Source organism: Stenella coeruleoalba (genome assembly GCF_951394435.1).
Source record: "Stenella coeruleoalba genome assembly, chromosome: 2".
NCBI lineage: Eukaryota > Metazoa > Chordata > Mammalia > Artiodactyla > Delphinidae > Stenella > Stenella coeruleoalba.
The window spans coordinates 21,963,813-21,982,028 of record NC_137147.1 but is presented as its reverse complement, the minus strand read 5'-3'; the positions used below and the strand labels follow the sequence as shown (position 1 = coordinate 21,982,028).

Genomic DNA, 18,216 nt, shown 5'->3' with positions numbered 1-18,216 from the left:
CCTGAGAGCCCCATTTCAATTAAAACGAAAATAGAACAGCATGTATACAGTAGATTCAGACTCTCCACCACTTTTTTCTTGGATACAATCATTGAGGATAATATGTAATCCTGCTGTGAAAGGAAATAACTCAAATGCTACTTTCATGTAAAAGATCGTCTATCAAAAAATATCAAAAACGCTTTTACAATGCTTAAGCCAAAATGTTCTAACTACAGTCCAAAAAAAAAAAAAAAAGAAAGACTCTAAATAAGTATGAGGTTAACCAGTTAGAAGCTAAAAAGTAAGAGTGAACTCTCCCCAGAAATGAAACTCTAACTCATGCTTGAAAATGAACATCTGACCATGGAATGCCTGATGACACACCACATTCTTTAAAAAAACTAAATACATAACAGATATTTTTTCAGGTGACAGATATAATATATAGAGACTTGGAATTAATAAGATTTTTTATAAATCGCTGTATGAAAAACCTTAAACCAATTATTTGCCTCCTTTCTTTCTTTCTAATAGTTGCTTTACTTTATTCTGGCTTGACTTTTAATAGATAAGACAGACAGATCAAGTCTCTGTCTTATTATCTATGTCTAGTTGTCTGTCAGAGCTTTTATAAAATACAGACTTGCCAGTATTTCAATTTAACCTCATCCTTAAATATTTACCCTCTACCAAAATGCATGCTTCTCCAAACTCTACAATGATTAGAACAAGTATTAAATATTATATTAACTTTATTTAAAACAAAAAATGTTTCTAGATGATCAGTAACTTCTTGAGGTCTCTAATTTTTTCCAATCCTTATGCTTAATGATTTCACCTGGACTGGTCCAGACTCCATACTGACCTTAATTCTCTGCTCTCTGCTACGTTGTTCTCATTGTAAAAATAGCCTTGCCAACAAGTACAAAGAATGCATAAATTCAGTTATTCACTAGCCTATTTATTCTATATCCATTAACAAAAATAAATGAAATCAACACTCGCTACTACGACTTAACAAATAGCGTCAACTTTAGCAAGAAGCTCTTTGTAATAATAGTTCTCAAACCCAGAAACCTAATGTTTCTGTACTGAACAAACTTTCATGTTTGTTTCATTTTGTTTCCCTGATTGTTCCCTGATCAGATTAAGGCATCACACAGGAAGCTCACGGGAATCCTTCCCCAATCTCCCATTCAACTTCCTATTAGTTGATGACAGCAAATAGAAGAGCATTAAAATGTTGGAAATATTTCCTAACGGTGGTTTAGAAACAATAATGGAATTATTATTCTATCTCTATTTCTGTAGGAAAACAAGTGAGGATATCCTTGCTTCATAAAGTTTTGGAATAACTATATCAGATAATTTTAATATATTTTATTATAATTATTATAATTTAATCTATACAGTTTCTTACCATCAAGTCTGTATTATATCAAATCCTTTTGAGGGCAGACTTCAAATGGGTGGGAAAAAAAAAAAAGACAAAGAGTTAAAGATGAAGGAATCATAAGGTAGAATTTTTATCAGCAAACATAATTATCCCAAAATATTCATCAAGAAACTGTAATGGTCTGTATTTCTGCCTTGCAAACAGGTTCATCTGTACCATTTTTCTAGATTCCATAAACATGTGTTAATATACGATATTTGTTTTTCTGACTTACTTCACTCTGTATGACAGTCTCTAGGTCCATCCACGTCTCTACAAATGACCCCATTTCATTCCTTTTTGTGGCTGAGTAATATTCCATTGTATATATATATCACATCTTCTTTATCCATTTGTCTGTTGACGGGCATTTAGGTTGCTTCCTGGTTATTGTAACCAATGACCTGGTTATTGTAAATAGTGCCGCAATGAACACTGGGGTTCATGTGTCTTTTTGAGTTATGGTTTTCTCTGGGTATATGCCCAGTAGTGGAATTGCTGGGACATATGGTAGTTCTATTTTTAGTTTTTTAAGGAACCTCCATACCGTTCTCTATAGGGGCTGTATCAATTTACATTCCCACCAACAGTGCAAGAAGGTTCTCTTTTCTCCACACCCTTTCTAGCATTTATTGTTTGCAGATTTTTTTGATGATGGCCATTCTGACTGGTGTGAGGTGATACTTCATTGTAGTTTTGATTTGCATCCCTCTAATAATTAGTGATGGTGAGCATCTTTTCATGTGCCTTTTGGCCATCTGTATGTCTTCTTTGGAGAAACGTCTATTTAGGTCTTCCGCCCATGTTTTGATTAGGTTGTTTGTTTTTTTGATATTGAGCTGCATGAGTTGTTTGTATATTTTGGAGATTAATCCTTTGTCCATTGATTTTGTTGCAAATATTTTATCCCATTCTGAGGGCTGTTTTTTCGTCTTGTTTATGGTTTCACACAGATGTAGAGAACAAATGTATAGACACCAACACGGGAAGGGGGGATGGGATGAACTGGGAGATTGGGATTGACATATATACACTAATAAGTATAAAATAGATAACTAATGGGAAAAAAGAAAACAATAAGTAACCAACACTATGTAATTCTCAGTAACCAACTGAATCATCTAATCAAGCTTTATAAGGCACTAAATAAATAACTATCAATAAAAATGAAATATATTGTTAAAAAAAAAAAGAAACTGTTATGGTACCTCACAGTACACCAAGCACTAGAAGTACAAAGAAGATACAAAACACTTCTTATCCAAGTTGCTCACAATCTAAGTAGGAGGAGGTCAAGCTACATCAATCTACAATTTGGAGGCAACACTGAAATGAAACGAACAAATGAATTTAGAGGGACCATCATAAAGAGAGAACAGACTTGGACTTAAAGAGGGTGAGAACAGTGGCAAGAATTCTATGCTACTCAAACTGCTACATATTTAAATATCATTCCCAAATTTATACAGGAGATACAACTGTATGTAAATTAAAAATTGCTCAAAAATTTACTGAATATATGTTAGACTCTTAGAATACAAGCATTAAAAAGCATAAAATATATGTTAGACTCTTAGAATACAAAGAATTAGGGTTTGAGAAACTTATACATTTATGTACATATACACATATATATAATTTGTACATAATACAACAGGCTTATTATATTAGAGGCCGAGGAAGTTCTTTTCTAAAATGGATAATATATAAAAAATATTTTAAAGTAAAAGCATTCTTAACTTGTGCATCCATCAGTTAATTTATATATAATCACAGAGTCAAATTTTAGTGACTTCCTGAACTATATACTCTTTTTTAAAAAATCATATAACAACTTGTGGAAAAGGACAAGAAGAGAGGGAGAAATGTACCAAAGCAAGAGAGTAGGTCTATGATACTGAATACAAGGCATGGCAATCTTGAAAATATCAACCATCCATCCTATTCTAACCCCTTCCACTTGAATTAGTAAAGTGGTCTTTTTGGTAAGTTGTTCCAAGTTTTTGAAGTAAAGGGCTTAATGTTTAAATTAGGTTCATTATTTTATACTGCTTTATGTTTATGATTGACAGAAAACATAGTTTGGCAGACTTATATTCTCAGTTACATTACTCAGAAGAGAGTTTGATGGTAAGTAGCTTCAGTCTTCTGGAAATTAAATTTCTCACATTGGTTGGCCCAGGTGTAGATAAAATCACTGCAAACACACTCTAAGACATTTTAAGACAAGTGTTAAAAAAAAAAAAAATGAAACCCTACATCATGACATACACCTGAGTGACAAGAAAATATATTTCTTTTCATGTGTGTGCAATTTCAAACCAGTGTATAAAGCCTCACTTTAATGTAAGAATTTATTAACAACAAATTCAACTATCAATATCCTATTTAATACCTTACTTAAATAACTACTGCTTTATGGCTTTCCCACATCCCTTGACTGAACTTATGTCTCTTTATAATAAATCTATTTTGGAACTCAAAATAATTTCATTATATAGTATACTGAAATACTGATTATTTTCTTGCATTTTTTTCATTCATTAAAAATAAGTAACCAATGTTAGAAATAAAAATTTAATTTAAATAGTTGCCACAGAATTTTAAAACACAACATACTCTTAATAATAGTTGTGCAAAAAGGACAATATTGTAATGTTTTTCCTATTCTCCATCACAACATAAATCTACTCTAACAGTACAGTATTAAATAACTCCACAAACCTTTCTATGTTCAATTAAAACATGTATTGTGACCTATAAGTACATGTAGCATTATCTCATTGTAAAACATTAACACAGAAATTTTGTACTAAAATCCACATACCAATAAATATAGATACAAATTTTTCTTAGATTCCTGGCCTTCCCAATAGGTGTCTTTATTTTTCTTCTTCTTTTTTTTTAAAGATCTTTTTGTTACAATATTGCTTCCATTTTATGTTTTGGTTTTTTGACCAAGAGGCATGTGGGATCTTAGCTCCCTGACCAGGGATCAAACCCACACCCCCTGCATTGGAAGGTGAAGTCTTAACCACTGGACCGCCAGGGAAGTCCCTATCTTTCTTCTTTAAATGGGGTGAAATTTACTTTAAAACTTACTACAAGCTGAAAAAGACAAATGATATTAATCAGAGGAGTCAATTCTCTGTTTAAAGAAATAATAGCGGTCATGCGGATACCTGGGAAGAAGAGAATATCATAGGTAATCCCAAATCACAGTTAAACCACAATCTTCTCCCCATTATCTGGGGTCAGACTCTCAGGGGAGGATTAACCACAGCCAAGTGACAGAGAGACAGACCTGGGACATGGTCACCTTACCCACAGGCCTCAGCAACTAATCAACAGTTGACTGGGGCTGACTGCCTGGCAGGGAGAAAGAAGAGCAAACTGGTTTATTCTCCCACAGACAAGGCAGACCTTCCCAGACTTAAAAAAATTCCAACTGAAAAAATATTACCCAAAGGAAGAAAAAGTAAACTACTCATTAAGTCTTCATAAATAAAGGGCTAATGAACTAACTGCACACCTCTAGAGTTGAACCAAGTGAAACTGCAGTTCTGTAGGTGTAAACGATTCAATCTAAATTCCAGGAAGATTACAAATTAGGATATGGTAATTAAACCTAAATGAGGTTTTTAATATCTTGAATTTGTTGTTAAGATATAATAATTTAAAAATATCCCACACCCAGAAGTATGTAATAAAAATTTTAAACTATTGAATTAGGTAAAGTCAGAAATATGACAGGATGAAAGGCAAATAAAATATGCAATGCATACAAAGTAAATAGGACCATCCCATCTTGGTCATGGTCCGGGTGGATGCAAAAGGCCCCCAGAAGACAAACTGTATAACTAATCGCCTACTTAGAAGGGTTTTGAACAGAAGGTGGAAATTGGATTTGGGGATTTGACAGTTTGTTGAAACAGAGAAATTAAGGTTAGTTGTCAGGAAAGGCCAGGACACAAGATTCAGCCACAAGGAGGTATCAGTCAGCATATTATGAAATGGAAAGGAATGACACAATACCTATAACAGTTGGTGACGTGAGTAAAGTGGTATGTGAAGAAGTATGGTTGGCTAAGAAATTTTGGAAGAGTAAAAAGGTCACGGTTCTGAATCACATCCAGAAATCAACTTCCATTAGTCATCTCTAAATTGGCAAATCTCAGATAAATTCTGCATGAAAAGTAAAATCAACCTACTGAGTTCAATTAGTCATGTGGCTATCATGATGATACCAAAGAAAGGATATGTACTCTGAATGTTAAAAGTATAAACAGGTGCAATTCACATGAAAACTGGCTATCATAACAGACTTAGGAGAATGTCCACATGACCTGGTGACACTGAATCCTGGAGACTGGAGAAAACTTCACAGGTAAAATTAAAAAGCCCAAGCATGGAATGTCCTTCTATTCATCTAGTTAGTCATTAAGTGGTATTAATTATTCTAGACTATACAAAGCAGACTATGATCTCAGGCAACAATAAATTTTATTCAATAAATATTTTATTTTGGGGGGGGCTTAGACTTCTGGTTATGAAAGATAGAGTTGGGTTAGATTATCTTTGTGGATCCTTCCGGATTTAAAACAACATGATTCTGCGTGGACCACCTCCCTCCACACATCAACTCGCCTCTACCTCGGTTTTCCTCAGATAAGGAGAGTTTGCTCATGTGCTGTGGAATTGCCCAGAACCATTTTTACAAGGAGGCTTCCCATATTTCTCTAATTTGGGAACATAGGTAATATCCCCACTGGTCTAAGGCAGTGCTTCTCACACTCCAACATGCCTTTGAATCACTTAAGAGATCTTGTCAAAATGCAGACTCTAATTCAGGAGATCTAGGCTGGAGCATGAGATTCTGTATTTCTAATAATCTCTCAGGTAATGCAAATGCTGCTCGTTCATGGACCATACTTTGAATTGCAAAGGTCTGAGATACTCTGGAGGTCTCCGTGGCTTTGAAACAAGCAGCAGCAGCGTACGCTAGATTTCCTAAAGTCTGTAGAGCAATAGTTCAATGAAATATTCATATTTTAGATGAAATCTAAGGCCTATTTACAAGTTCAATTTGTTTTCAAGTCCCCTATAACAAAGATACAGATTTCCATTCCATTGCTAATATTTCACTTTAGGACAACAATTTAATCGAGTCAGTTGGAAAGAAAACCACACCTACGTGTCATTTATGCAGTAGTTCTCAGAAAATACAGGTTGTAAATAGCTATGTTCTATTTCAGAAGCAATAGTATTGACAGTTGGAGTTTATTTTCAAAAAAATGGACTTTATCCTTTAATGAGACATAAAGTACTCTTCCAAAGCTCAACTGAAATCCAATATTTTTTCTATACGGAATTAATTTTTGGTCATTAAAAATAAACTGGTATCATTATTTCTCTTAGAGAAAAAAAAAGGTCATCAAATATTTTATAGGTGCTCTACAAAACAAGAATGAGAGGCCATACTTTCTTTAAAATAAAAAACCAGAGAGAACAAGAAAGCGTCCAATATTAAGTTATGAAATCTAAAATTCAAAAATATTACAAAAAGGCAGCCAGACTTACTAATATGTTTAACTGTATCTATAAGTCAGTTGTGTGAAACTTAGACCATCATTTCCCACTTTAAAATTCTGTTGTCCCTAGATCATAATGCCTACTCAACTAATAATTTGGTTGAAATATTGTTGTTTGCATTGCCAAAATAAATATACATCTGAAAAACAGCAATAATTTAAAAGAAAAATACTGCAATTAACTATGAAATCATTTTCAATTTACATTAGATGCTAATGTTTCAAAAGGGACATATGAGGATGAAGAGGGATATAGCGGGATATCTGTTTTCTTCCACAAGTGCTTTAGACTCTTCAGTTCAAAGTTTTATTTTTTTTCCTCAAGGCAGGAGATTTCACTTGCATAGTTTCTGTACATTAACCATAACTATGGATTACCTGTTGCTTAAACTATTAAGCTAATCATATTATTAACAGTTTATGAATAGGAAAGTTAAAAAAGGAAAGGGAGTAGAGATGTTGCTGAGAGCAAAACTTGGAGTAGAAAGAGAAAACATTTGTTGCAGGGGTTGCATCTGGGCCAATGAGAAAGAGGTTGCCTAACTGTGGAAACCATGAAATGCAAGACAGGAGAAAAGCATCGGAAAGCATGCAAATACATTACCTCATAAAGGAGAAAATAGGGTTTGGGAAACATGGGGTCAGAAATTTTTTCACTGGTCCTGACAGAAGCTGGGCAAAGGCCAGGCACTGTTGCAGAAACTGGGTGACATATACGTTGAGCTTTGAGAAATAATTAGTTCACCAGTAGTTGAAGACGGAATTTGAAAGAGAGAAAAAGCATTTCCAAAGGGTCATGATATAAAATGGCAGGATGTGTTCAAATAAAGTTGGTGTTGCTGGAAGGCAGTGTCTGGGAGAGTAAGAGTATTAAGAGATTCTGAGGTAGCCAGAGCTGGAGACGCTTGGGTTCTGGGGTCACAGCTCTGCGGGAGCACAGAACACTGGACCAGGAAGGAAAAGACCGCCCCTGGTGCCACTGTCAGGTTTACAGACACTGTCCCAGCTCTCTGCTGTGACCACCACTAGGCAGTGGCCGGCTGGCTGCCACTAACCATGACCACTCCCCCCCCCAAAAAAGAGACTTTCAAAGGGTCCATATAATGTGTCCCTTATACAACAGAATACTATGGAAAGGTTTTAAGCAGGAGTAAACATCTTCAGGATTCTTTGTGGATCAAGCAGACTGGTATTACAGAATAACAGACTGGATGGTGGAAAGACTTAGATACAGGGAATGTGCCACACGTAGTGTGTGGAAAGTCTGAACAACAGTTCAGTAGTAATGGGGTTGGGGGGAGGAGAAAGCAGTGGTGGAGGGGTTGAGGAGTATGAATTTTCAAGCTATGAAGAAGGTAAATGAGGACCACTTAATAATAGCTTGGTTACTGGGATGGGGCTAGGGCATGGGTGGCGGGGTGTGGGGAGGGGAAGGGGAGAATGGATTAAGAGGAAACTGGAAAGACCTGGAGGTTTCTAGACTGGCTGAGTGGGTAAATGAGGAATAAAGGAAGAAAAGTAGTATGTGAAAGAATATAGTAAGCTAATACTCAGACACAATGCATTTGAGCTACTTGTAGGACATTCAAGCAAACATATATTTGAGAGACAGTAAGAGACCCAAATCTGATATATTTGAGAGACAGTAAGTGAAAAGAATCTGAATCCTAAGGAAGAGGTTGCAGCTAGAGGTCATGAGCATTTGGATATTTAAACCATGCAAGTGGATTCAATCTCCCAAGGAGCACATAAGGTATGAAAATATAAGAGGATCTATAATCAATATTTAGGAAACACCAAAATTTAAGGAATGGGTAGAGTAAAAGGAGCTGATAGAGGAGCTTGGGAAATGTTTAGGAATGCACTTAGTAAGCAGAGAAAAGTGGTGTCAAGAGAGTTTGCTGAGGGACTTCCCTGGTGGCACAGTGGTTAAGAATCCACCTGCCAATGCAGGGGACAATGCAGGGCTCAAGCCTTGGTCTGAGAAGATCCCACGTGCCGCGGAGCAACCAAGCCCATGCGCCACAACTACTGAGCCTGCACTCTAGAGCCCACGAGCCACAACTACTGAGCCCTCACGCCACAACTACTGAGGCCCACGCGCCTAGAGCCCATGCTCTGCAACAAGAGAAGCCACCGCAATGAGAAGCCCATGCACCGCAATTAAGAGTAGCCCCCGCTCACCGCAACTAGAGAAAGCCCGCACACAGCAATGAAGACCCAACGCAGCCAAAAATAAATAAATAACTTTATTTTAATTAAAAAACGAGAGAGAGTTTGCTGAGATGAGAACAGCTATCAACGTCAAGGGCTAAAGAGAGATGAAATAACAAGTGCACTGAAAAGTGGCCTGAGGATTTTACAATTAGGATACCACCCCTGATCTTAGTGAGAGTGGTTTCACAAAAGCAGTAAGATGAGAAATCAGATTTCAGTAGGCTGAAGAAAAAAGGGGGCGGGGGGAGCTGAGAAAAAGAAAAAAAAAACAATGCACAAGATGGTTCTTCAGAGGTCTTTGAATAGGAATAAAATAAAACTGTACCTAGAACTGTATGAGGTTCAGAGAGGGTTGGTTGGTTGTTTGAACAGGACAGACTTGAGCACATTAATATACTGCAGGAAAGGAAGCAGTAAGGACATGCGTATAAAGATATAGAAGACAGTGAGGATAACTGAGGTAGGAGATCATGATTCAGAGCAAAGATGGAAGGTGGTTTTCAAGTGGAACCCCATCACCAGACTGTGCACATTATCTGGATGAAACCTGAGACATGCCTCCTTGATATCAGCAGTTTATTTGAATTTGGGTCATAGCAAATTACCAAATGCCAACAACTGAAATTGAAGAAATAGAAAAGTTTTCTGAACATTGAAAGTAAGGAACTCTGGAAATCAATGAGACCTTTCAGAGATACAAGGTTTCCCTCTCTTATTTTAGCTTTATTCTAAAACATATCTTATCGATGAACTAGGAGTATAATGCTTGTTCTTCTTACACAATAAAAAGAATTTAGAGGTACTAGGAGTAGTTAATGGATTTTCTATTTTCATGCCATAATTACATCTCCCAAAATGTATCTAACAGTCATTCAAATGAATATCTTAAACACATCTTGAAATATCTGAGATTAGGGATTTCTAATGAAATAGTACCTAAATGATCTATTTTTCCCTCTCTAAACTTATTACTATTAAAATCAAATTTGAAAAACCTTATTTAATGGATTTTATTCTTAAAATAAGAAGGCACAGCCATTTTCTTTTTTGTCTGCACTTGTATTTTGTTTTTAATAATGCAGGCTCACTTGGAAAATGCTGAATAGAAAACAGGCTAACATTTTAAAATAGAAATATAGAGGAACACTAGAACATCTGCTCTATTTGCTTACCTCAAAATGTGAAAATACGTTAAATCAGACTTTGAATGTGCTTTGTTTTATTTTATTAAATAAGAGTTTAGGGAGTATTACAAGAAGATTCATTGAACAAAGAGTTGTCAAGGCAAAAGTTGAAAACCAGACATACTTCAACATTTTCAGACATATCGTTATGACATCAAACACGACCAAAGAAAGCTATTCACAGGACTGTGTACTTGTATTTGTTTAAAAAAAAAAAAGATATGTCAGAGACCATATATATTGTAGCTGTAGATTTTCAAATTATTAGTTTTTCCTTTTGTCTTTCTGAATATGTGGGCTTTGCCCTAGTCATTCCAAAGCATCTATCTGACTGAGTACAGGTTACAATTAGTAACTCAGGCTTTTGTTTTGAATTAGGATTACTTTAGGATTTTGTGACCTAAGGAATTCAAAGAAAAAGAACAATGTAATATTCAGCTTCTTTCACACAAAATAGGATTTATGGAGCCAGACAGGCCTCGTTCAGGACTCTGAAAAGTAACTGCCCCATAGACTGCCCCAGATGGCAAAGCCACACCACCTTGGAGGGAGAGCATTGTCGGGGAGGAGAAGGAGGCAAGGTTTAATCAGCCTTTGGTTCCCATGAGGTCTGAAAGGGAAGCAGAAGCAGCTGAGAGCCTGGCTGGAGCACCTACCTGAGAGGCTGCCATAATGTAGGGAGGCTGCACAGCAGACAGTTCTGTGGAATCAAACCGGACACATATCCAGGTCTGAGAGGAACTGAAGGCAGCAGCAGGAGTAGAGGTGAAATCAAGTCAGCCAGCGCTACAGGGAACGCTGCCCGAGATGAAATGCAGCAGACGACAAGTGACACCAGCCTCAGACTCCAGCAGTGAAAAAAGCACCGCCAGGGAAGCAACGACCAGACGGATGAAGAACTTCACTCAGTGACAGGGGAGGCAGGGGAGCTAAATTTCTTCTGCCTCAAAGATGCATAAGCTGACCTCTGCCAGGATGCAGAGGAGGCTGTCTGAGAGACTAAGCTTTCTTGGCCCAAGACAGACTAAAAGGGACTATTTTAAATTTTAACCGATCTGAATTTAGTTCTCTCTTTCCCACTAGTTTTCTTTGCTGCTCCACCACCGGCCTCCCCACCTCGGACATGAAGAGTCCATTGTTTCAGCTATTTAAGCTAAAAGCTGTCATCATCTTTGACTCCTTTTTCTCAAACTCCACAACCATGCTCCCCTGTGCTCACTCTGCTCCAGCCACACTGGCTTCCTAGCCATTCCTCAAATATGCAGGACACAGAGCTGCCTCAGGGCCTTTGCACTAGTGCTTCTCTCTACTTGCGATGCTCTTCTCCCAGATAGGCATGTGAATTTTTCTCTTGTATTCCTTGTTCCAATGGCACTTTCTCAATGAAGCCAACTCTGATGATCTTATTTAAAACTACACTTTGCCTTTACTGGCATTCCTCGTGCCTTCTTTGTTTTTTCCCCATGGCAATTATTATCTTCTAAAATACTCTATAATTTACTTGTTTTTGTTTATTGTCTGTCTCCTGCCAAGAGAATATAACCAACACAGCTGCAAGAATTTCTGTGTATTTCATTCACTGCTGTATCTCTATTTCCAAGAATAGAGCCCAGCATTACAGTAGGCACTTGACAACTATTTGTTGAATGGATGATTAACCAAAGGTTCAAGATTCAAGAGGAAAATCAGGTTAGTTATATACTGAATTAAGGAAATCACATTTCCCTATATATCCATTTGCCCTTGACATTACAGGTGCTCAAAGATGATTTATTGATTCCTTGTGTATCTACTCCTGACCGTATTTTTATTATCACTCTTGCCCATTCCCTAGTATAGCCTTTGGACCAAGCAATGTCTAATGAGAGTAAAACCAAAACAAAGAGTCACGTATAAAAATAGCAATTAACATTTACTGAATACATTCCAATCAATTTACCTATATCAGGGCATTTGATACAACCACCATTCCAGGTAAACAATATTATTAACTCCACCTAACAAATGAGACAACTAAGGGATAGAGAGGTTGGGAAAGTTTCTCAAGGTCAAAAATGCGGTAGAATCAGGAATCAAATCTAGGCAGTGGGAGTTCAGAGCCCTTGCACTTCCAAAGGTCCCTTGGATACCTTGTGGCAACTACCTGCTTATTTTGTGAACTACACTATAATAAGAGCTATTCCTTTAAAATCAAGCAAAAAAAATTTCTGAGAGGTACAGTAATACAAATACATAAAGCAAAACACTACACAGAAGATCCATAAATAGCAGGGTTATTTAATCATATAAATGTCACCACCCAAAAATGTACACTATAAAAAGATTATTTGTTTTTACCATTCTTATGGTAACTCTGGACAGAAGAGAACTAAAGGAAAAGTTCTTAAAATAGAGAGTGAAAATATACAGATTGACAGATGATGCAGGAAAAAGAAGGGCAGAGATTAAAGGTAGGCAAAATCAATCACTGCTTTGTTAAAACAGTAAAACCTTAGAAATATCACTTAATCTTTCTGGGTCCATTCCTCCATTTGTAGCAGAGACAGTTATAAACACGTAAGGTATAAAGGGACCCTTCCAGTTCTCAAAACTATGATTATTGGGCTTCCCTGGTGGCAGAGTGGTTGAGAGTCCGCCTGCCAATGCAGGGGACACGGGTTCGTGTCCCGGTCCGGGAAGATCCCACATGCCGCAGAGCGGCTGGGCCCGTGAGCCATGGCCGCTGAGCCTGCGCGTCCGGAGCCTGTGCTCCGCAACGGGAGAGGCCACAACAGTTAGAGGCACGCGTACCGCAAAAAACAAACAAACAAACAAAAAAAACTATGATTATCTCCTAGTCCAAATTAAGTTGGGCACATAAGTTCTTTAGCATCTAACATTGAGACTTCATTCTCTATAGCATCCCAGTGTGTTAACATGCCTTTAGTCACTGACTTTCACATTTGTCATGGCACATTTAAAGATCCTTTTACTGAACAGTATTAGTTTTTAAGAACTTATTAAGGTCCTATTCTAATTTAAATTTTTAAAACTTCAAAAGCTAAAAAATAAGAAATTAGAAATGTGTTCACTCTTTTAACTAGGTTTGATATCTGATTTTCTTATATCAATCATTTCCATTTCAAGATATTAGAATCAATGTAATCTATTTTTCACCTTTTTATTGTGAGATAATAAGAGACTCACATGCAGCTATAAAAAATAATAGAGATGACTTATAACCTTCGCCCCTTTTCCTCCGACGGTACCAGTTTGCATAGCTGCCATTCAATACCACAACCAGGAAGTTGACATGGATACAATCCACAGACTTTACCTGGATTTCATCAGTTTTTACCTGCACTCATGTGTGTGTGTTTAATTCTATGCAATTTTATCACTTCATCACATGGGCAGATTCATGTGAACACCAACACAGTCATGATACAGAAAGTTCCTGCACAAAGATCCCTCATCCTGCCCTTTTACAGCCACAGATACCACCCTCCTTCCCTATTTTCTTTCACAATAAAAGAAAACCAAAGAAAATTGTCTGGGCAATAACATCTTAATTTAGATTCAACCCACAAAATAATTATTGATAAAACTTTAAACTACCAGAATAAGAAACTATTTTAGATTAGCAAGACAGATGCTTATGTAATGGGGGAAAACACACTAAAAATAACACCTTTATTTGTTCCTTACCACAGAATCAAATATAGAATGACAGTATCTCTGGGATATAATTTCAATATGTAGCTGTAAATCATTAGATTTTACTAAGATTAAACTGGGATTTAAGCAGCCGGTATTCATTTGGAGAATGAAGAAAACCATCAAGCAAACATTCCAGCCAGTAAGTTAACATTTTAGCCAAAAGAATGTTCAAATTAAATTTTCTAAGAGGAAGAAAAGAGGTACCATATACTAAATAAAATTTAGGATTTCGTTACTTGAAAATAATTATTTATGGGTGTCAAACAAATGAGATGTCAGATAGATGCATATGTTTTCATATTTTATATACAGATACATTATTGTGTGATGATTAGAATTCTGAGGCTCTAGTGCAAGTACATATATCGTCCCACCACATCTGTACTTCAACAAATGCAAACAACTTATTATTATAGAGATTTTCAGGACTATTCCTCATAAGCTAAACAACTATAGAAGAATCTTAGGCCCACATTTTTATGCTTGAAAAATGGAAAGGTATGTTAACTATAATTTTCTATAAAATTAAGACAGCAACAATATTGAATTATGCCAAAATTTCGGCTACATTAATTCCATCTTCCCTTTTCTCAATCTTTCCAACCCTTTCTTTCTTTCCTTCCTTGCCTCATTTCTTCCTTCCTTTTTAAACCTTTTTATTATGGAGACTTTCAAACCTATTCAAAAGCAAAGAGCTAGATCAGTATAATGAACTGACATACACATTACCCAGTTACAACTTTTATCAATACCTGAACAATCTTTTTCACATACCCCAAAGCCATCTGCATCACCCCATTCCAATTATTCTGCAGCAAACACCAGACTATATCACGTCATCAGTAAATATTTATTTTGAACATTCTTTTGGCTAAAATAAAATGATTCTTATTGTTTAAAACATAACTACAGGGGCTTCCCTGGTGGAGCAGTGGTTAAGAATCCACCTGCCAACGCAGGGGACACGGGTTCGAGCCCTGGTCTGGGAAGATCCCACATGCCACGGAGCAGCTAGGTCCGTGTGCCACAACTACTGAGCCTGAGCATCTGGAGCCTGTGCTCCGCAACAAGAGAGAGGCCGGTGCACCGTGATGAAGAGTGGCCCCCCCTCGCCGCAACTAGAGAAAGCCCTCGCACAGAAACGAAGACCCAACACAGCCAAAAATAAATAGATAAATAAATTTAAAAAGATTGACTATGTAGATTAAAAAAAAAAAACATAACTACAGCACCTCAGTCACACCTAAAAGAAAAATTCTTTAATAGCAATATCACGAATGCTATTACGCAGTGTTCTTATTTCCCTGTCCTTTTTTTTCATGTTTTTTGGGATCGTGCAATGCGATTTCATGCACTGTGTTGACTGATAGGCCTCTGAAATCTCTTTTAACCTATAGATTCTCCTTCCAGCTCTTTTTATTCTCCTAATTTTTTTGGTTGAGAAAACAGATCTTCTGTCTTGTAAAGTTTTCCACAGTCTGACTTCTGCTGATTGAAATGATTCCTATATATTTACCATACATTGGAAATAAGATCTAGAACCTTGATCAGACTCAGATTCAATTTTGTGCATATGTGTGTGAGAGAGGGAGCGAGACTACTTCACAAAGAATAAAGGGCATGGTGGTTCTGAAAACACCTGAAAATCTTCAACACTTCCCCCATGGAAAGGTGAAACATGGGAGGTGGGAGGAGGGCTATGTCCCCCTCCTTGGATATGAATAGGCTTGAGTAGCTCGTAACCTACAGGGTGCAGGAAAGTGATGCTCTGTGACTTCTGGGGCTAGGTTAGAAGAGGCAATGCAGCTTCTGCACTATTCCCCCGGGGACACTGGTGCTAGGAGTCCTGAGGCTGCCATGCTGTGAAGAAATGGAGCGACGCAAAGATTCTCTTGTAGGCAATCCTAGCCTCTGAATTCTCCCGGCCCAGATACCAGACACTGAAGAGGCATTTCTCTTCATTGCTGCACATTACTACACATTCTTTTTTCAACCAGTCCCATACTGATAGACACTGGGTTATTTCCTCTTTCGCTATTAAAAAGTGATGCAAAAAACAGCATTATGCAGTGGGCGTTTGTATCGTTGCCACTGTATCTGTGACACAGATTCCTAGAAGTAGGATCGAGGAGTCAAAAGTAAGTGCTTATGAAAATTAACTAGATTCAAAGGCACCTTCAAAAGGATACCATTTTTCATTCCCACAAGCAATGTATAAAAGAGCCTGTTTCCTCACAGTTCCCAGCCTCACTATAATAGGGATATAAACTCCTGTATATGGTAAGACTTGCAAATATTTTTCCCAATCTGTAATTTGTCTCTTTATTTTGCTTATAGTGGAGGCTTTTCAGCCATAAAAAACAAAAAAAACTTTCTATGCAATCAAATATATCAATGCTTTATCCTCATTGTCCTTGAATTTTAGCTAGTAGGTAACTTTTGCCTACTGCCAGACTATAGAGGCACTGCCCATGCTTCTTCTAGTATTTGTATAATTTCATTTTTTACACTGAAATCTGATCCATTTAAAAAATATTCAGTGGATGGCATCAGGAATGGATCTAATTTTATATTTTTCCATATAGATATCCAGTTATCCCAGTACACTTATTAAAAAGTCTATACATCTGCACTGATTTAAAATTCCAACCTTACTGTAGACTAAATTTCTTCAAGCATTTGGGTTTATTTCTGGATTTTCTATTCTGTTCCATTGGTCTGTCAATTATTGTTTTAGATAGGTTTAGAACTACCTTTTTCCTTTGCTCTTCTTTTTCAGATTTTGCTGGATATTCATGATTTTTCCTTCTTCCAAATGAATTTTATAATTAGCTTTCCAAGCTCAAGTTTAAAAAAAGAAAAAAAATGAGATTATATGCATATGGGTTTGCATTAAAGTCATAAATTAATTTAGAAATAAATGGTATCATTATGATATTTGAGTCTTTCTATCTGAGAAAATGGTATGCCTCTTACTTCTTCCAGTATACTTCCATGTCTTTCAGGTGTGTTTTACAGTTTTCCTCATATGGGTTTTCACATGTCTTGTTAAGGTTAGTTACACCTAGGTATTTTATTTTCTTTTTTGATAAATGAATAGAGTCTTCACTTTCATTCTATCAACTGGATTTTTTTCTGAATGCTTCAATTTCTTATTACCAACAACTTTGATAGTTTACAAGTGAAATATCAAATGAAACATCTGCCTCGCTTAAGGATAATATCTGATCAATGTAGGATCCTCTAATTGTACACAGGACATTAAGAAGTAAAGCATAATGTGGAGCTGTAAGAAAGCTGTAATGGGATCAATATGTATTTCACATTTGTCTCTATAAACAATTCACAAATGCCACAATTAGACTGTCATCTTTCTATTTCAAACTACAGAGCAATGTGGCATATCTAAAAACTAGGAGAGTAACTAAGAATAAGAGAATGGCTAAAACAAGAGTTCTCTTGTTTAAAAAAAAAAATAGCCACTACAACAATTAATTCTGGACTAATAATTATTTTTGAACCTTGACCTTTGGGGAGGCAGAAACAGATATTCTATACCTATAGCTATTTGCAAAACACAGCTATTTGTTAAGTGTAGATATGTACAATCTCAGAATGAAGAAATCATGTCGTAAATTGGTGCAAACATAATCTCCATTACCAAAGGGTTTTAAACACACACTGAAACAGTTTTTGTGTTCTTCTCATCTGCCTTCTTTGATAATCTGTTACTAGGCAACAGATCTTATTGACTTTTTCTCATGGGAGATCCCACAATTATATTATGAAATCAATATAACATATTGAGTATAGAAGAAAAGTTAAGAAATACTGATTAAACACTAAGAAATAAGATATATCTATCCCCATCTATTTCAGAGTTTACTGGATTCATATATATGTGTGTGTGCATTACATATATATATATATATATATATATATATATATATAGTCTGTACCACCTATTGAAATAATAAGTGTGAAAAATATATTGTTGTAAAAAAGTAAAAATAACTTGTCCATATCATAAAACCTAATTTCCCAGACTTTCATTCAAGTTATTCTAGAACATTATAAATATTAAAGGAATAGATATTTCTATTGACAT

At 36.3% G+C, this 18,216-nt stretch overlaps 1 protein-coding gene across 7 annotated transcripts in view; it reads right to left on the bottom strand.

Moving 5' to 3' along the window:
• The window catches only part of CEP128 (centrosomal protein 128), a 417,494-nt gene that overhangs the window by 174,076 nt on the left and 225,202 nt on the right, over window positions 1-18,216 (bottom strand). Inside the window, exon 20 of one of the 7 annotated variants that reach the window (XM_079912860.1) lies at window positions 1,403-1,441. The exons of the other annotated variants lie outside the window; for them this stretch is intronic. Within the exon in view, the coding sequence (XP_079768986.1) occupies window positions 1,416-1,441 (26 nt within the window). The 3' untranslated portion in view covers window positions 1,403-1,415. The remainder of the gene's footprint in view (window positions 1-1,402; window positions 1,442-18,216) is intronic. 7 annotated transcript variants of the gene reach the window in all.